This window comes from Mytilus galloprovincialis, chromosome 14 (assembly GCF_965363235.1).
Source record: "Mytilus galloprovincialis chromosome 14, xbMytGall1.hap1.1, whole genome shotgun sequence".
NCBI lineage: Eukaryota > Metazoa > Mollusca > Bivalvia > Mytilida > Mytilidae > Mytilus > Mytilus galloprovincialis.
The window spans coordinates 49,818,872-49,838,634 of NC_134851.1; the positions used below are offsets into that span (position 1 = coordinate 49,818,872).

The following is a 19,763-nucleotide window of genomic DNA, read 5'->3' on the forward strand; positions in this document are numbered from 1 at the left end:
CTTTCTTTACCATACTCTCACTGTCCATATTAATGATATGAAGCCAGAAGTTAATTGTATTTTTAAGGGCTGACAATGAAAGCGGGAATAAACCTAATTCAGAAAGTACAGCATTATTAACAGCACCTTTATTTACACCTAATAAAGATTTAGCAAATTTGATTTGAATTTTATTTGGACTGAAATTTGCGTAGTTTGACTCGATGGTAGTATTTTGTTTCACTAAACTAATAGTAGCCCAAACTTCACTGCTATATAACAGAAAAGGTTTAACGCATGAGTAAAAAAGCTTTAAATGTGGTAATAAATTCATCTTTTCAGAAAATAATAGTTTTCTAATACAAAATATAGCTTTGCTAGCCTTTTTACATAACTGATCAATTGCTGTGGTAAAAGATCCAGATGGTTTAAAAATTATACCTAGATACTTGTATTCATCGGTTAGCTCTAGTAATTTTCCATTATAATAGAATTTGTTCTTTTTAATAATGTTTTAAAGGCCAAATAAAGTACGAAGTTGAAGAGAATTGAGGACCAACAATTCCTAAAAGTTTTGCCAAATACAGCTAAGGTAATCTATTCCTGAGGTAGAAAATGATTAGTTTTTCAAACATTCAAAGTTTTGTTAACAGTTAATTTATAATTAGGAACATATCAATGATAACTCAAGTCACCGCAATTAGAATAAGCTTATTATACTAGGATAAAACACGACAAATGAGTAATTCCATTTCATTGGTAATTGGAGGAGTACCCTAGAATGACAAATTTGATGGTCTTCAAAATAAAAATAAACTCACTTTTACAAATCAAAGCAACAATGCATATTTTGAACTAAATTAATTCAAGAGAACTCTAGTAAGTGCGCAATATTTGAAAACTTCCTTAATATGAATGTTGAAGTCAAATAACTTTTCAGAAAGCATAACATTGTAACAAGTAGTTTACGTTTGTTAATCCCAATAATATTGTAAAGTGTGATTTTATTTACTACCACTGGGTCGATGCCACTGCTGGTGGAGATTTATTTCCCCGAGGGTATCAAAAGCCCAGTAGTCAGCACTTGTTGTGCTGACATGAATTATCATTGATATTGTTATATTTATAATTTAACTGTTTACTAAATTTAGAATTTTTTAAATACTTAGGCTTTTTTTACCTCAGTCATAGATTACCTTAGCTGTATTTGGCAAAACTTTTAAGAATTTTGTAGACGAAACGCGCGTCTGTCGTATATATAAAATGTAGTCCTGGTATCTATGATGAGTTTATTTATCAACACAGTACAAACATACTTAAGGCAATATGCAACATGTGATAAAATAGCTTAATCTAACGATTGTATCAGGAACGACAAATAAAAAGTGTTAAATTCAAAGGTATTTTCTTTACAAATCCTTAAAAACTGTTATTTTATCGTGTATCCATTATGAGTCAAACGTAAACGAACAGTAGATATCTTTAATAACTTGTTAATTTGTTATGGTTATAAGCAACCATGTTCAAAATGGTAGTATATTCAATTTACGATATTCATTTGCATAATAAATTTGCTCTCATACTGTAAAGTGGTAGTAAATCTAAATACATTTAGATGTAACTACTAATAAAACATACCATGAACTATTTCGGCTGCCGCATGCCTGCATTCTGGCTTTCGAATGTTATAAATCAAGTCCCAGACTGAAACAATAGTTATCATTTACTAGTATTAGATAGATCTATCATTTTTTATGAGGAAACCATGATGTTTTGTTCATAACATTATCTAGTCCTAAATATCATGCATATAGTTTGGCGCCCACTTACATATTTAAACCCATCACGTTCTGTATGTATGTGCCTGTCCAAAATCACTCAATCAATCGATCAAACAATATAACAGATTTGATAATTATTCAAGGATATAATAATGAGAATATAAAGAAGCTATGTTTGACAAGTATGTTGAGTTACCTTTTGTAAGATACCGTCTATAATATTTAATATACCTTGGGTATCTGCCATACATGGACTTCTGTTCAGGCCATTTAACAATTCTATAAAGAGAGCATATAAGATCAACAAACGCCTAAAATACTTCGATGTGAAAGATTATGATTTATTTTGTAAATACTATTAAAATAGAAAACCAAGTTTGATCCTTCAACTGTATTCTTATCCCACCTTGAATGGTAACACACATATAGTAATAGTGTTGTATCATAATTCTGAGATCAATCAGCATACATGTATAGTTGTAGATGTTCCTGATGTTTTAGTGTTCATAGTGTACTACAAGTAACGTCTCATTGTGAGCTCTGTAGAGTTTGACAATAAACCATGTGCATATACATATGCCTAGAAGCAAGAAACAACCTAAGACAGAACTCTATAAAGATGAACCAAGTGCGTGCACAGCTCAAAAATTATGCCATATAATCTACTGTAAGGCATAACAGGTTACTGAGTACTATAAAGACTCTGCTTAGTATCATCGTATGCATTGACGTATACCCCATATTTGCAAGGGAGTGCAGCTTCTCATATACCAATTTCTACATTTACATTTATGGATAGTTTGACGACGGATCTAGTATAGTAATAAGAAAAGTGATGTCGACTTACTATTCTGATTCTCTAAGTATATATATAATGTAATAATTAGACAAAACTAAAGTAGTTAATTATTTCTATAAATAAAACACATAATATCAAAATATCAACATACACAATAAATCACTCAAAATTACTCTAGTCAAAAAGATTATACTATATCACATAAATTCTTAATACAAAATAACTAAAAAACTTATACTTGATTTGGGTTTGGGGCAAACTCAGCATTTTCTAAATTACTAACATATTTAAACTCGTTGTAGCAGCTATTGGAAAGCTTTTAGAGCATAAGAGTGATTTAAGAGTCACCATAATGAAAAGTTCTTATTAGGATGTACTAGTATTTCTCCTCCTAATTAGTTAACAAAGGTTTCGAAAAATTATAAATGTTGTGTCATGTGTACTATTGTTTATCTGTTTGTCATTTTCATTTTTAGCCATGGCGTTGTCAGTCTATTTTCGATTTATGAGTTTGATTGTCCCTTTGGTATCTTTTGTCCCTCTTTTTAAAAAAACTACTTGGTAATATGAAATTAGCTGTAGCTTGACTTTAGGGGAAAATCTATTTTACCTGTTATTTTTCCGTTGGCAGTGTGATCGTTGCAACCAGCATATACTGAAAAAAAATAAAGATTAAAAAAAACAAAGGATATTGGGTATCCCTCCATGGCACAAAATCAGTTCATTCACTGCAAAAAAAAGAACAACAAAAACATGCGCAATTCATTAGTGTACATTGTAAAAACAGATGTTTCCTTGTGTTTTGATTTGTCCTTTATTTATTTGCAGCTATTAATTAAATGTCTGTTTCTTTTTTAATAATCTGCCACTTTGGACCAAAATAATAACAATAAAATCGTTCCGACCTAATTGATAGATATTTTGTATTTGAACAATCTTGTCATATCACACAACTGTTTTCCTGCACCTTTGGTGAAAGTTCTTCAGACATCTGTGTTCGAATAAGTCATTTGCAATTCAAAGTACTGTTCAGAAAGACTGTTAATATCCAAACTAGTTACAAATATTGATAGTAATACGGCGTAATTTCTGTCAAGAACTTGATGAGTTATATATGCAAAAATTTCAATCATGTCCTGCATATAATGTTCATAGAATGATGTTTATGCAATGTAATAAAGATCCACTTTATCTTGTATGCCATACTTTTATCCTATTGTAGTTGAAACGTTACAATGATCTTTTTTTAATTTTTTAACATTTAAGGAATGACCGTTATATTTTTTCTTAACATAAAAAAATGGGGTGAACATTGAATAACTCGCGTAGCGTATTTCGAATAGACGTTAAACAAATATTACAGTCATTTCTTATTATTTAATTCTAAATTCCATTTTAAACCGGAGTAAATTATGAAAAAATGTTGATGACGTCACGGTCACATGACAAAGTTATGTCTATGTGCTGATAAACAAAACAACGTCAGCTAATCAGAAGATGTGTTACATCCAAAATTAAATTATTGTCAGGCAACCCCAAGGAATGATATCCGATCTTCAATCATTTGTCAATGTTACCTGATTTTGTAATAAACATGGTCGACACAGGAGCGCCTGTAGTTGGTGGATCTGAAATTTCAAAATTAAAACATATAATGTACTGACATCAAACCGCAAGAACATGTTCACTACTTTAGGTTTGACTTATCCTATAAAGATGCATGAATTGTTGGGTTTTAAAACAGCATTATTTGAAAAACGAAAATTTTTATTTCATTTTGTTTTTCTTTAAAAGTAAAGAAAATGCAACATAAAAAACTAAAGACTGAGAAACAGCACGAACACCACAAAAACCCGATGCCTAAGAAGAATAAGCACATCTTTCACCACTTGTGGAACTCGTCGTTGTGCTCATGTCATCACAAAACCGGTTATGAGTGCAATACGATATTTCTCATTCTAGGAAATCGTATCAACCTCGAGATTTATACTCCAGATACAGACACTAATGGATGCATGTTGCTACATACAAATGGAAATCAGCTCATGTGTTGTAATGTTTAATTCTAATCGATTATCATTGTCTCTTCTAGATGCAAGTCAAGATTTGAGACAGACTAAACTGAATGGTTTGTATCCCTTTTAAAATATAATGGATAGATACGTTCAAAATAATAACCAAACTTTGAATAACTAGCATTTCGTGAGAGGACATCAACTGTATAGTGGAACATGTGTATCAACTTTTATTCACCAATGCTCTAAGGGACAACATCAAAAGATCGATGTAGGATTAAAAAAAACTTAAATCAAATAGTTTGGGGGTAGGGGTCTACATTGCTGCAAGTTTTGTTAATCTAAAATCGATTTTACATATATCCCTATTGGTCAATCAATTTTTCCCAAATTTAGTTAAGAGGGGGTAGGGGTCAGTGAAAAAACTATGTGAATTAAGTTTTTTATCCTTCATTGAACTTTTAATGTTGTCCCTAATCTGTATATAGAAAAAAATAAGTTTCAGACAAAATCAAATATAAAAACAGGTTTTGAACTTTAGATTTTCTTTTGATCTTTTTTTACTGCAATCTGTTTTTTGTGTGAATATGTCTTACTTGTTTGTTGTCCGGATTGTCCATTATGTCCAGTCTCCACGCAATGACAATTGTTAGGTGATGAACGCATAGCTGGTTGAAAAAAAATAAAGATAAGTACAATAAAAAATGAAGTGAAACAAAAACAAACTGTTGATGAATTCATTTGAATAGACGAGAAAACTACAAAAACGGAGCAGTGAATATTTGGCAATTAAAAGTTAGAAAAGGTAAAATGTTTAAGTCCTTTCAAAATTATGTTAATTTCATTGATAATTAATCAGGAAAACAATATCAACTTGTAACTTGATTAGCTCAGGCATTGTAAACCTGGTGTTATGATGAATTTAATTATTATGTTTAGATTAATTTTGGTCATATAGGTGTATTAACACACTCATTGCTAACACATGTATAGGTTTGAGCGTTTCTGGTGAACGGAATTCACCAAAAGCGATTATGACGCAGTAAATTTATCAAGTGTATATTTCATTTACATAAGTAAAGAAAAATCACCTGAGCCGTTACTGTGACGTTTAAATATCAGTTTGAATATCACATGCATAGCAAAATAATATTTAGATTATTTACAATTTTATAATACAAAAATCAAGAGGTTTGTTTTAAGATTTCCAATGAGAAACAATGAATTTTGAAAAAAAATGCTCTCAGAATAAGTTCGTGTAGTTCAAAAAACATAAAAAATAATGATTGTCAACTAAGACTTGTAGCAAAGTTACTTACTAGTATCTAATATTTTTGTCAAATCAGATATACAAGTGCGATCGTATTGACCATGTCTATCCGTCGGTATCTGCTGCAGATCATTCCATACTTTGAAGAAATCAATGTAATTTAGGCATCAAATCATCAAAATCCATTGCAAAGGTTGCATTTACTCAAAGTTTTTGAAATAAGGAAACTGGTGTGCTATGCTTTAATTCATGTCATTATATGAACGTTGTTGTGAGGTTGCTATTTCATTTTCTTTTTTTGCAAATAAACATGCCATGTGGAGTCTTAAATCTCAACAAATATAGTACAAGGGTTCTGACATACAGGGGTAAAACTGAATAAAGCACCAAACAGTACTAGTTTATATGTAAAATACCTGTACCAATTCAGGAATATGAGATTTATCATCCATTCGTTTGATGTGTTTGATGTGTTTGAGTTTTTGATTAAGGACTTTCCGATTTGAATTTTTCTCGGTGTTCGGTATTTTTGAGAAATCCTGGATGTTATTTTAATTTCAAATCACAAGTTTTTCTAAACATGTCATAGAGTGAACAAAATGTCTCAACTTTTAACTTGATAATACTTTCTTTTTTCAAGTTGATGAAAGACTTAAAAACTCACCCCACCCCTTAAACCTCCAGATAAGAAAATCGTTAGTCGCATAGGAGAGCCGTATAGAAAATTGTATAATTAACATGAAACATGTTTTTAAAAACATAAAATAGAAAAATGATGAAACCAGGTTTAATGCACATTGTTAAACTTTGGGCATATAAAAGTTATTGTTCACTCGTGGCGTGATTGAAAACGTTTTATTTCGTCAGTTTGTATATAGATATAGTATATCTATGCCTTTATATTATTTGAATAAGAACTATATTTTGGTATATGAATAAGTTGTGAGATCGCAGTGTATTCTGCATATTTACACTTGTTTTACAGCAATGCAAAAGGGCAGGTAAATTCGTGCGTTTTGTGTTATTGGCATGTACGTAACCAGTACTCACAGAAAAGATGAGAGTTACAATTATGTGTATTTCCATAATGGTGAAGCAGTCCTGTGAAAGATATACAAAATACGAATTAGTAAATATTTCAATAAAAATTAATTTTATTACAAATAAGAATTTTTTATTCATGCTAACTTCCTCTAAATGTATAAACCATTGAAATAAATATAGCAATACAACAATGTCATTTTTTTTCAATTAACAAATTAATTATGAAGCCATTTACGAAGTATAGAACTCTTTCGGGTCACCTCGTCAAATTTTACATCGGAATATGCCGAGGTTTTTTTATTTGTGCTAATCTTTGATAATTCAACCGACCCAATAGATATCGTGTCATGCAATTTAAGCATGATTTAAATAAAATAATCTGTCTTGAAACTTCCAGCTCACAAAATCATGAATTTGATATCCAACTAAAATTCCTATCCCATTATGCAAATTTTATCATGAAAGAGTTCATAACTGCTCTATTGAGAATTAGTAAAGATAAGGTCCAAAATATTTCCATTTATGCTAAGTCCCGGAAATCACAACAGAAAAAAAATAGAGAAGACGGAAGGTAGAAAAAATATTCCTCTTTTTTTTGTTATCTTTCGTGTACTAATTTTCGAGGAACAATAAGTATATTCATGGATATTTTAAGTTTGTGGTTTTGCTCAAACGCTTAAAAATCGATGATTGCTCAAAAATTGGTATCCCACTTATTTTAGTGAATAAATTCATCAAATTAACAAAAATAACAGAATACACCGTGGACAACAAAGAATTTTCTGGACTTGAAGTGTTTATCCAAAGCATGTTTAATTTAACTGTTCCTTAATAATAATTTTAAAAAAGTCCTTAATCTGAGTGAGGAATAAAGGCAACAGTAGTATAACGATGTTCAAACTCATAAATCCATGGACAAAAAACAAAATCGGGGTAACAAACTAAAACTGGGGAAACGCATCACAAATTCAAGTAGAAAGAGAGATAGGAAACAACCATACTCTATATTGTCTCTCAATAACGTCTATCAAGCTTTTATCTAAGCTAAGGATTTTTTTTTATCCCAGGAATAGATTATAAGTTGGTTGACTGTTATGGAATAAACGTTTCACAAATGATATCGGATATGTCCCTTATGTCGTAACTACAATCCCCTTCCCTTTCATGAATGTGACCTACTGAATTAGACTATTTACCTAATTTGTTAAAACATAAGCAACACGACGGGTGCCACATGTGGAGCAGGATCTGCCTACTCTTCCGGAGCACCTGAGATCACACCTAGTTTTTGGTGGGGTTCGTGTTGTTTATTCTTTAGTTTTCTATGTTGTGTCATGTGTTCTTTTGTTTGTCTATTTGTCTTTTTCATTTTTAACCAGGCGTTGTCAGTTTATTTTCGATTTATGAGTTTGACTTCCCTCTGGTAACTTTCGTCCCTCTTTTACCTTAGCCGTATTTTGCACAACTTTTTTGGGAATTGATTTATCTTCAATGCTCTTCAACTTTGTACTTGTTTAGCTTTATAACTATTTTGATCTGAGCGTCACTGATGAGTCGTATGTAGACGAAACTCGCGTCTGGCGTATTTAATTATATTCCTGGTACTATTTTATCTTATTTCTTATTTGTGCATTCAAAAATATAAATTGGTTGCTCTTTCATTAATTTTATTTTAAAATACTCACGTTTAAAATGACTTTCACAATGATCAGTTAATGAGTATGAGAATTCTACAAAAAAAAGTTAAATATATACATGTATATAAATAATTACCTAAAACATATGGATATGCATTTACATATCGAATGAAATTATGTAACCAACTTCTATAGGGCACTCTTTATGAAAGTAAATTCAGAGCAGTGCTTCGAATACACCAGCCATTTGTGAACTCTAATTCTTATAACTTGAAATCATCCTCATCGTTGATAAATTTATAAATAGATAATTATAAAAATTGAGGTGCCTACTCTCTCGTGAAAATAACCCTTATATGATTTTTCTATTTTTTAACGATTCATTATCAAGCCTGTTGGACATGTAGATCCTTGTGTATTCTACAATTAATCCTTCCTTGGTTTTCAAATTATTGGGTTTGATGGTATATCAAACACACTGTTTTGGACGAATCAAATCTATAAAGTTTAAAATTAATTTATAATTTTAAAACTTTATGATTATGATAGAATAAAGAAAATTTGATAACTATAATTCGATAATAATAAAATAATAGAGTAAATGTAAATCTGGAAGTAAACATGCAACACTTAAAACTCTGAGTTTTCAAAACCTCTTTCTTCGAGTCTCCTTTAAAAATTATATGCATTTTTATTTCATTGATGTAAGGGTCACTGATACTTTTTTTCCGGGTTAATTATTCAATTGTATATGTTATATTCACACCATTCAAAAATATGCGATCCTACTACTTTCTGTATGTGCCTGTCTCAAGTCGGGAGTCAACCATTCAGTAGTAGCCGTTGGTTCGTGTCTGTCATATTTGTTGTTCCTCAATTGAATCTATATAAAATAGATCTTTGTAGTTCTTGTTTGAATTACATCACATCTATGTTTTTGTTGCCGTTTATATGCTATTATCTACAAATGCTGACTTCCACATAAAATGAACTAGTTGTCTGTTTGGAAGTCATACCACATCTCCTTATTCTTATACTGTTTTCGGTGCTCATTACAGTCACGACGTTACGTGTAATGTTGCCATTTTGTGCCTTGTATGTTATGCAAAGGATTAAAATATGTATCCTCAAAACAGAATTGTATGCCATTATACTTTAAATCAAAATCGAAAAAAGCATCAAGCTGGGTTTCTTTTTAATTAAAGACATCTAATGACTGATTTGCAGATTTCTCAATGACATTTGGTTTGATATCAGTATGATAAAATGGGGATGTTGGATATATGTGAATCAAACAGCTACCTAGCATCATTCAGCAGGGGCCTCGGTGGCCAAGTGGTCTACTACAGTAATCACTAGCCAGTCAAAACTGAGGTTGTAAGTTCGAATCCCTCTCGTAAGGGTCCATTCGGCTCTAATCTTAATCGACTTGGGTTGTCAGCTTTCCTATCGAAGGTCGATATTTGTTCCGCCTTCCGGGCAATCCAGCTTCTTACACCAATAAAAGCTGACCGCCACGAAGTAGCCCGATTTTGCGCTTAAGGGGGCTCGCGGGTCTAAATCATTTTTTTTTTATTTAATATAGGATTTCGCTATATTTTTCTATAAATTAACTTTATCTTATACTCAATAGAAAAATGAAATAAAAAAATGGGGTCACTGTTCATTTACGCTCACAATCTGCCTTCGAAAGAAGCATACATTTTTGTTAATGTCCTTTTTTTTCTATTGAACAAAAACAGCTTATTCGAAAACAACAATAAAAAATATAAATCACCGATGAGTTAAAAAAGATATTTCAATTTTAATGCCAAAAAAATGTCATTTTTGCACCAAAAGGAGATAATTTGGAGCTTTTGCAATGATATCTACATTATAAAAGTCGCCTGGGGCCGACACGAATTGATTTTTTGGAATGATTTTTGTACCATATGATAAAGTAACTACATAAAATTTGTAATGAAAAATAAATGTTTATTTTTTTCTGAAAATCTTATACCCGCGAGCCTCCTTAAAGGTGGATTAAAAACACCAACAATCAATCATTCATCAGTAAAACAATAAAATATACTTCTAACTAAGTGTTAAGTTTTCAATTTCATCCCTTTTAATCTAGATCGATAAAATACATGTATGTCTTAAAAAAAACTTTTAAAAGTAGATATGTTTACGTTTCTGAATATAATTACAACACTGACAATTAGTTTAATAATCTTACGCCAGGATGAATACTGTCCTGTACATCCACACTGGCTAACGTCATAGTGTCGAAATTTATCTACAATATATACGTGAATTTGAGTAAAAAAGTAACAGATACTGCTTGGTTTTGCAACCAAAATGAATTGCAATATGTGACTAGAACTATATCTTATCATTGGTCCCATGTACATATATGTCTAAAAAGTATTCAAATTAAACAGTCAATAGCAGTGTCAACAATATTTAAGATAGAAGATATCCTTCATTGGAATAATGTTTAAATGCAACTTGGCAGATTATTCTGATATTGCTAAAACAAACTTTAAAGTGATACAAATCAAAACCGAAACCACGCTTGTAAATGTCCAAGTTGACAGGATAAGTTTTTACAACATATACTGGAAAGATGTGCATCCCAAAAGAATAGTAAGTGGCGATAAGAACTGGAAACGGAAAAATTTCACACAAGTTAAGTACAGTGTAATTTTCTAATCCGACACCTGAGTATTACAACATCCTGCTTTAACCGAATCTTTTTTATAGTCCCAAAATATGCTTATCCATGCAGAAAAAACTGCTTATTCGACACCCTGCTTAATCCGACATTTTTTCTGACCTCTAAGTGTGACGGATAACACCGGTTACACTGCATTTACATCAGAGACTGCGTAGACATACATCCTTAATCAATAACACTACGCATTTAGAAATGGTATAATCCAAAACATTTCAAAGTTGTCGACGGTTAAGTGATTTCAACAGAGGCTGTGTATTCATACATTCCAAGTGAATAGCACTTTTCGATTTGGATTGGTATAATTTTTATTTTCAAAGTTGACCCTTTGAAGGGTAAGAATTAAGAGCAGATGCTGTGTATTCAATCATCATCCCAAATGAATAGCTCTTTCCGATTTGGATCGGTATAATTTTAATTTTCAAAGTTGACGAAAGGTAGGAATTCAGAACAGAGAATGAGTATTCATACATTCCTAATTTATAGTAATGTTCGATTTTAAATGATAGAAATCTAGAATTTTCGAGTGACTGATAGTAAAGGACAGCGACTGCTTAGTAAAACAACCCAAATACATAGCACTTCTCGAAAATACCTAGTATATAAGAACTTGTATCATATGCACTTTCTTAATTAAGCGCTGTATTTTTGATTCGTATTGTGTGTGTGTGTCTTTTATTATAATTTTTCAAACAATTCATATTTAAAAACATACCATTAATTCTCTGAGCTGCAAGATGTTTGCAAGAAGTATACCTTATGCCGTTTAATAGATGCCAAACTGAAATACAAATAAACATAGTATAGGACAAACAAGATGTCGACTGTTTATAACCTGGAAAAACTCTTTATTCTACATCAGGCATAGATAACCATAGCTGGATTTGGCAAAACTTTTAGGAATTTTGGTCCTCAATACTCTTCAACTTTGTATTTTAATTGGCCTTTTTTACTTTTTTGGATTCGAGCGTCACTGATGAGTCTTTTTGTAGACGAAACGCGCGTCTGGCGTATATACAAAATTTAGTCTTGGTATCTTTGATGAGTTTATTTATATGAATGCAAATATTAACATGAACAGTTGCACAATCTATTTCAGGACTGATTAGTTCAAAAATATTTCAGAAAAAGGCCATTTTGTTTGCTTGTTTGAATTTGTAGTTACGATTATGAGATTATTCATAAAACAACGTCTAGATAAATTTTTGTTGGTAGACAGTAAAATTGAGAATGGCAATGGGGAATATGTCAAAGAGACAACAACCCGACCATAGAACAGACAACTTCCGAAGGCCACTAATAGGTCTTCAACGCAGCGATAAACTCCCGCACCCGGAGGCGTCTTCAGCTGGCCCCTAAACAAATATGTATACTAGTACTAGTTCAGTGATAATGGATGTCATACTAAACTCCGAATTATACTCAAGAAACTAAAACTAAAAAGCATACAAGATTAACAAAGTCCAGAGGTTCCTGACGAGGGACAGGCGCAAATATTTGGAGGTGTTAAACATGTTTTTTTATATCTCAACCCTCCCCTATACCTCTAGCTAATGCAGAAAAACAAACACACAACAGTACGCACACTAAAACTCAGTATAAGAGAAGTCCGAGTCCGATGTCAGAACAGGAAACAAAGAAAATAAACAAAATAGCAATAATACATTTATAACAACAGACTACTATATATGTGTCCATATATTTCAAATTTGTAACTTATGTACATTATCCCTCAATGACGATTATAATATAGAGCATTTTGAGGAAATATAGAATTGCTTTTTGTGAACACTATCAGAGACCCAGATAATGTAAGGAATTTGCTCTGTAAAATGTAATCCTATTCTATATGAATAAGACTGGCTATTAAAGCACTGTGTCTTGTTGAATAACTGTCTCTTGATCTTCTACACTATTCCCTTTTTATGCAATTCAGCTAAAATTTCTTAGTCCTGTTCCAAAGGGTTCAAAAGGTCCACACAGCACAGTTTCTTATATTTTGTAATTTTGTGTTAGGAATGTTGCTCTTCTCACTTACTATTATATGTTAGGCTTTTTGTTCGTTTGGTATGGAATTGCTTTATTTGATTTGTATGAAGTGTTTGTTGGCAGAAATTTTTGGGATTTGTGTGATAGTTGTTTAGTTTGCAATAATACTACATCTCCTTATTATCATATTCTTGTGAAATAAGATTACCAAAACATATCTGCAGAATTCATAATATCTTTTATTGCAGAGTTAAAAATATTACGAGATATTTTCGCCAAAGCTTTTCTATTATTGATTTTTTTATATTATTAAATAACGTGTTTATAAACTAGTATTTACCTTCAGAGTCAGGTAGGCATGGGTTATTTTCAATAGCACTAAACAACGCTGTAAAAAAAATGTGGATTTTCTGAAATGATAATTTTAACTGAGATCCGCCTATTAATTTTGTACTCTTCTGCTTTTAAATTGCAATTTGCTTATTTTTAGAAAGGTATTGAAATTCGTTATTCTTTATATGTTTTATGTGCCTGTTAAAAAAAGCCATGGTGATCCTTTGAATCATTTCTTCTTGGAAAACCATATTTTCAGTTTAAAAATCAATGTTATCAACGGAAAGTGTCTAATTTAAAAGAATCAAAATAACCATGCAGTTTTATTCAGTCAATGCCTGATGTGTTAATTATCTGCCAAAATTTTCATCTATAATAAGAAAGACAAAAACAATTGCTTTATAATATTATATGTTATTCAGGTCTCAGACAGAGTATATACTGTGACATTCCCGGCTTAGAGTTTATATCCCCTGAGCCGAAAGCGAAGGGGATATGAGCACTAAGCCGGGAATGTCACAGTATATACCCTTTCCGAGACCTGAATTACACATATATTACGGATTACCCCTGACTTAATGTTATTTTCCTGTGCAGGTTTTTGTTCACAACACATATATGATAAGTTGAAAACCCTAATATGTTCGGCATACATGAAGGATTTTCTAATTTGCTGTTATCATAATTTTATCGTGTATGTAATAATTTATAATAACACTTTTAACATTAAATTTAAGTATTAGAAGTGTAAATTGCGTGTTTTTGTATCAAAAATGTATTATTGACTGAAGCACGTCATTATTTCCCCTCTGTGAGCCTCTGACAATCTGATAGCTTTTGACTACGTCACATAGTAACCGGTGTTTTGATGACGTTTTTGAGGTTTCAATTGGGGATAAAAACATCGTATATACCCCGGCAGTTTCCTGAATATACACTGACATTTCTATGTTGTCATCCAATCACAAACCTCGACACATTTGTAATCCGTAATATAGAATTATATCGCGATTGGAACCGTATGCTGTGTAGATTACTAAAGGTCTGAAATACTGTGTAGTATCATTATAGGATAAATCGATAATGGACGTGTGGAGTGCTGTACTGTGTAGTAACATTAAAAGGTAAATTGATAATGGTCGTGTGGAGTGCTGTGCAAGAACGTTACACGGTGACTTGATACGAAAATCTGAAATTCTGTTTAGTAACAGTTATTTTTCAAATAGTCCGATTATTGACGTTAGTTTTAGTAGCAATTCAGTGTTTTTGTTGTTACATTATTTTCCTGTTATAGTATTTCCCTCGACCTAGATCAGTTTTCGCTTAATCGATTTATTTCTATTGAACAGACTTTTCCTCTGTTGCCTTTATTGAACGATATATCGATTATATCCTTTGTGCTATTATGGGACATAATCCAAATGTCAACGTTTAATGATAACTCGATAAAAGCATGTGCAGAAAAGAGTCATAATATCACAGGATCAACAAGATAAAACATAGTGTTTTTCTCTTGGACACTCTACGATGCTGTAAAATTAGTGTGCCAAAATATTACATGATAACCCGATAAGACCATTGTCCATTGTAACAGTTTCTGCAACAATCAAAGATATCAAATATCCAAGTAAAGAACACATTTAAGAGATGACATGCTATAACAAACGATAAGGTTTATATTTATACATGTATATAATAATAATACAACCTTTATACGACTGATCATTGCTGCAGTAACTTTGAGCTGTTAAAAAAGAAAACATTAGTAAAGCAGTGCAATACAATAAGTGTATTGGCATGTTCACGTATGAGTGTTCGCGTATAGATAGGTGTGTTTACTTTTTTCTATTGTTGTAGAGATAATCGTCCGCTATGGCCTGTTGGGTTTCATTGATTTAACACATGGCAAGAGTAAAATCTCTTTGTTCTTACTGTGCTATAATCTGGATAATGCACAGCAAAGGTGTGCATTAACTACCTCAGATATACTGCACAGTTCAAATCTATTTTTACCTTAAGGGGCGGTTCCTGGATTTTGAAAGGGGCGTTATTCTATCAAATTAAAAAAAAATATCAGCGAGTGTAGCGCGACTAAAGACAATATTAACGATTTTAAGCTAAAACACGATACTTTGTCCAATCAAAGGGTTAACGACCTGTTCGCCCCCACCCCCGAATCCGCCATCTGCCTTGAAATTACGACAAAGTTGAACTTCGTACAAACATCGTAGTTTCAAAATAGGAAAAAGAAAGGTTTCTCATTCCTTTATTTTGTTTTATCTAAGCTGGGACATAAACTATTTTATTATATTTTGTTTACAACGTAAATCTAAATCAGTGTTTTAAAGTTAGAAAGATAGTTAAAACATTTTTGGTAATTTCTGCCAAAGAAGAAATGTATATCTAAGAATATCCAAATAAAAGAAATCTGATTTGGATTAGTTTCAGACTCAATGGAATTTATAACGACTTTTTGGATATCTATTCCTATAAACTAAAGGGACTATTTTTGGATCGAATTTAATGAGGACCATACTTAAGTTTGTGTTAAAACAGGGGAATTAGCTGGATCAAGCAGACTTCATTTAGACGGACGTGTGTTAAAAAGTAATACAGTTGATAAAAAGATTATTTTTTTTTTGGGGGGGGGGGAGGTGCGGGGAGTAAAAGGTAAAAGGTTTTGAAAGAGAAACGTATTTTCTATTTATTTAACATTTAAATTTAGGTAATTTAACATCTTCCTCGGTTCTTTTTTCCTCTAAGCATATCATTGACGGAAAGAAATTCAAAAACAATTAATCTAATTTAAACTCAATAACCCTTGCAGTTATGTTTTTTTTTCATACACCGATTTGAAAGTACACAATTTGTCAAAGTCTTAATCGTCACCAATTAAATACAAAATTTGGAATAAATTTAACGGAAACGATAAAAAAAAAATAGACTATTAAATCGCAATTTTAGAATGAGTCTAAATATAAAAAATAATATTAATTTAAAACTTACCACAGTCGTATTTCCCCCTTTCGTTATCCTACAAGAAACTTTCCTAGGATCCGTGGATTGCGGAATAACGTCCACATTTCTTAAACGTTCACGTAAATTGATTGCGTCATGTGTTAAAACAGTTATTGGCCAATCAAATCGGTATATGTAATTTAATCTGCACAGCACGAGATGACCAAATAACCCGAACTCCTACGTCGTTCGGATTATTGTGTCATCTCGTGCTGTGCAGATTAAATGACATATACCGACTTGCTTGGTCAATAACTATAACTTAACAATTTCCAATATATCGACGTTAACAGATTATTGGAGACTTACGATTAATGTCATGATCGTTCTCAAAATTGAATGTTGCTAATTAACCGAAGAAAAAAAAGAAAAGGCATTTCGAAATGAACTTTTCGAAAAGATTTTGTTATGCACCCTACACATTTCTATGGTAAACAAACCTTGAACAGCTGATTGCAACAAAATGGCAACTGCAATAAAAATAAATAGCACATTAATTATCATATATACTAGTCAACAAAAGTAACGATACACAAGTTTCAACTCAGTTTATTCTAAAATATAATATATAGGAAAAACAGTTACTGTTAAATTTAGAAAATGAAAAAATCATTAATCACCAATAGTAGTCAATACTTTTGTCTTGGCATATCCTTTCATTGATATATGGTCTTAGTTATAAATTATTTGTCAACAAAACCTTTTCGCATCACTAAGGATATTTTACTCCCGGGATAGATTTCCTCAACTATATTTAGCAAAACCTTTCGTAATATTGTGAATTTAATAGTACTAGTATACTATTTTAACTTTGCACTGTTTTTTGGTCTTTTTGACATTTTTATTTGAGCGTCACTGGTGAAATTTTGTAGACGAAACGTGCGTCTGGCTTACAAAATTTAAATCTTTGTATCTATGATGATTTTATCTTGTTAGAGAATGTTTAGAAATAACACTCCAGTGACCGAGACGGCTGCACAGAAGCAGGCCATTAAAACAAACAAGGTCAATACAACAGCAGATATGTCATTATAGAAATTAATGAATTAGTGAATACAAAATCTTTCTGTTTTGCTGGATTTCGTATTTGCCCATTAGTAAGATAGCGATTTTTGTCTTAGCAATTGTGTTAATTTGATATCAGAGTAAAATTATGATTACCTACATTTTGAAGAAAGGTAGAATTCATATTATTTCTGTATTTTTTGTAATGTCCTCCTTAATTATTTACTTGAAATGTATAGTGACATTCACTTAGGAATTTTGAACGTGTTTTAATATCATATTCGAATAAAACTTTCTGTAAGTACTTCCGAGATGTGTACATATTGATCACCGGTCTTTGGAGATTTCTCATGATTACGTGAAGTTGAACTTTACGCTTTAAATTGCACGATTTGATTTTCAATATTTTGAATTTCTGCTATTTTTTCAACATTAAAATGATAATTGAATGTTTAACCGACGTACATTGTTAAGATAAGAACATCACAATTATAATGCGCCTTTTTCGAAACGCAAATTTAATACCGCCGCGTGTCTTTCGCCGTCGCTTTTTATTATTAGAGTTTCATTTTTTATAAATGATAGACACAATTTTTAAAATGCCTAGAGAAAATCAAAACGCATAAATCGAAAAGGATGACAAACAGTTTGCCATTAGGTGGAAAAGATAAACAGGTTTCAGTGAAGAAAGATACATAACTGAGTGTAATATGTGATTCTTTTGTGTAATGAGCTTACATAATGTTGGGAAAAAAACTATGACATTTCATCGAAGAAAAGCTGAGGGGGGTCGGTTGCCGAGTTGTCTAAGTAGTTACTACTGTAATAACTACCCAGTCAACACTGAGGTTTTGACTTCGAACACCGCTCGTGCGGGTACACTCGTCTACAATCTTAAATGACTGGGAATGAAAAAGAATTCTATCGAAGGTCGGTGGTTTTCTCTGGGCACTCCGGCTTCCTCCACCAATAATAACTGACCGCCGAGAAATGGCCTAAATGCGGTGCTTAAAATTGGCTTGAAAACGCCAAAAATCAATCAAATCTCAGTTAAGCTTCAAACAAATTTATCGATATAATACAACTTTACAAAATAGGAATCATTACGAAATTCGTCGTATTTTAAATGAACAATTACCTATATTATCATTATGGTATTATTTACACATTATGGGTTCATTTCAATACAACTATGGATTAGTAATGCCACTAAAATGATAATCGCAGTACAAATGCACTAAAAATCAGATTTATATAACTATCTCATTGAAGAAAGCATTTATGTAGTGCATTTTGCTCAAATCAATTTTAAATCAAATAGCAAGGCTAAGATGCATTACATTACAGGTTACCAGTAGTTCAACTTGGGTTTATCTTAACAAACTTACCAACAGCAACGTGAAGCAACCCCATGTTTGTCACTGTTCAACTGTTCTTATCTAATTCGTGACAATTCAGTAAATCTGAAAAGGTCAGTTATATGCGTGACACAATTGAAATTTGGATCTAAATATGTCTATCATAGTTGTTAAGTGTATTCTCGAAGTCCCACTCCTGACAACACACCACAACAATGCTGCATTATGCAAAAACAAATATAATATTGGAGTACCAGTTAAATTCAATATCTTGACTATATTTCACATTCGGTCAATAGAAAAAGATGGTTAACCAATTAGTAAAACGTCATGTCTTGTTCAGACATAAGAAAATCCTATTTGTAAAGGAAGTGGTCTATATCTTTAAATCTTTAAGGTATCATGAATTTGGAGAACATTGTTATGGTGAATAAATGTCAATTACCAATCCAATATTGCGTGATATATAATTAGTTAGGGAAATTACTTATCAAATCAGGATAACCACAATATGTGTTCACATGAAGCAGATTTTGTTAAACCTATCAGAACATCCCAATTTTTCGGGGGTTCGTGTTTAGTTTTTTTTTTATGTTTTTGGTGGTCTCTCATCGTTTTTTATTCCCTTTTTTTGTCATAATTTTGTAAGTCTCTTTTCAACATTCGAGTTTAGATTCACAAATAAGTTTCTTCAATCTCTTTAATTTATTAATCGAAACAAATGCATGTTTACAGATAGTCGATCATGTGATTACTTGACGGCTTCAGTTTTTTAATTGTTTTGTATTAAATGTTCGTGTCGGTACAGTATTATTTTGT

General features: G+C 31.6%; 1 protein-coding gene across 1 annotated transcript in view; it reads right to left on the minus strand.

Annotated features, from left to right (window-relative positions):
* The window catches only part of LOC143059616 (uncharacterized), a 32,568-nt gene extending 13,509 nt beyond the window's left edge, over positions 1 to 19,059 (minus strand). Inside the window, exons 1-14 of the mRNA XM_076233133.1 lie at positions 18,975 to 19,059; positions 17,022 to 17,051; positions 15,272 to 15,307; positions 13,571 to 13,618; positions 11,957 to 12,022; positions 10,744 to 10,803; positions 8,574 to 8,618; positions 6,895 to 6,945; positions 5,894 to 5,983; positions 5,171 to 5,242; positions 4,137 to 4,187; positions 3,170 to 3,214; positions 1,992 to 2,039; positions 1,618 to 1,683 (exon numbers count right to left, since the gene is read on the minus strand). Coding sequence (XP_076089248.1) covers positions 1,618 to 1,683; positions 1,992 to 2,039; positions 3,170 to 3,214; positions 4,137 to 4,187; positions 5,171 to 5,242; positions 5,894 to 5,983; positions 6,895 to 6,945; positions 8,574 to 8,618; positions 10,744 to 10,803; positions 11,957 to 12,022; positions 13,571 to 13,618; positions 15,272 to 15,307; positions 17,022 to 17,051; positions 18,975 to 18,999 — 733 coding nt within the window. The 5' untranslated portion in view covers positions 19,000 to 19,059. The remainder of the gene's footprint in view (positions 1 to 1,617; positions 1,684 to 1,991; positions 2,040 to 3,169; positions 3,215 to 4,136; positions 4,188 to 5,170; positions 5,243 to 5,893; positions 5,984 to 6,894; positions 6,946 to 8,573; positions 8,619 to 10,743; positions 10,804 to 11,956; positions 12,023 to 13,570; positions 13,619 to 15,271; positions 15,308 to 17,021; positions 17,052 to 18,974) is intronic.
* Between the last annotated feature and the right edge of the window lie 704 nt (positions 19,060 to 19,763).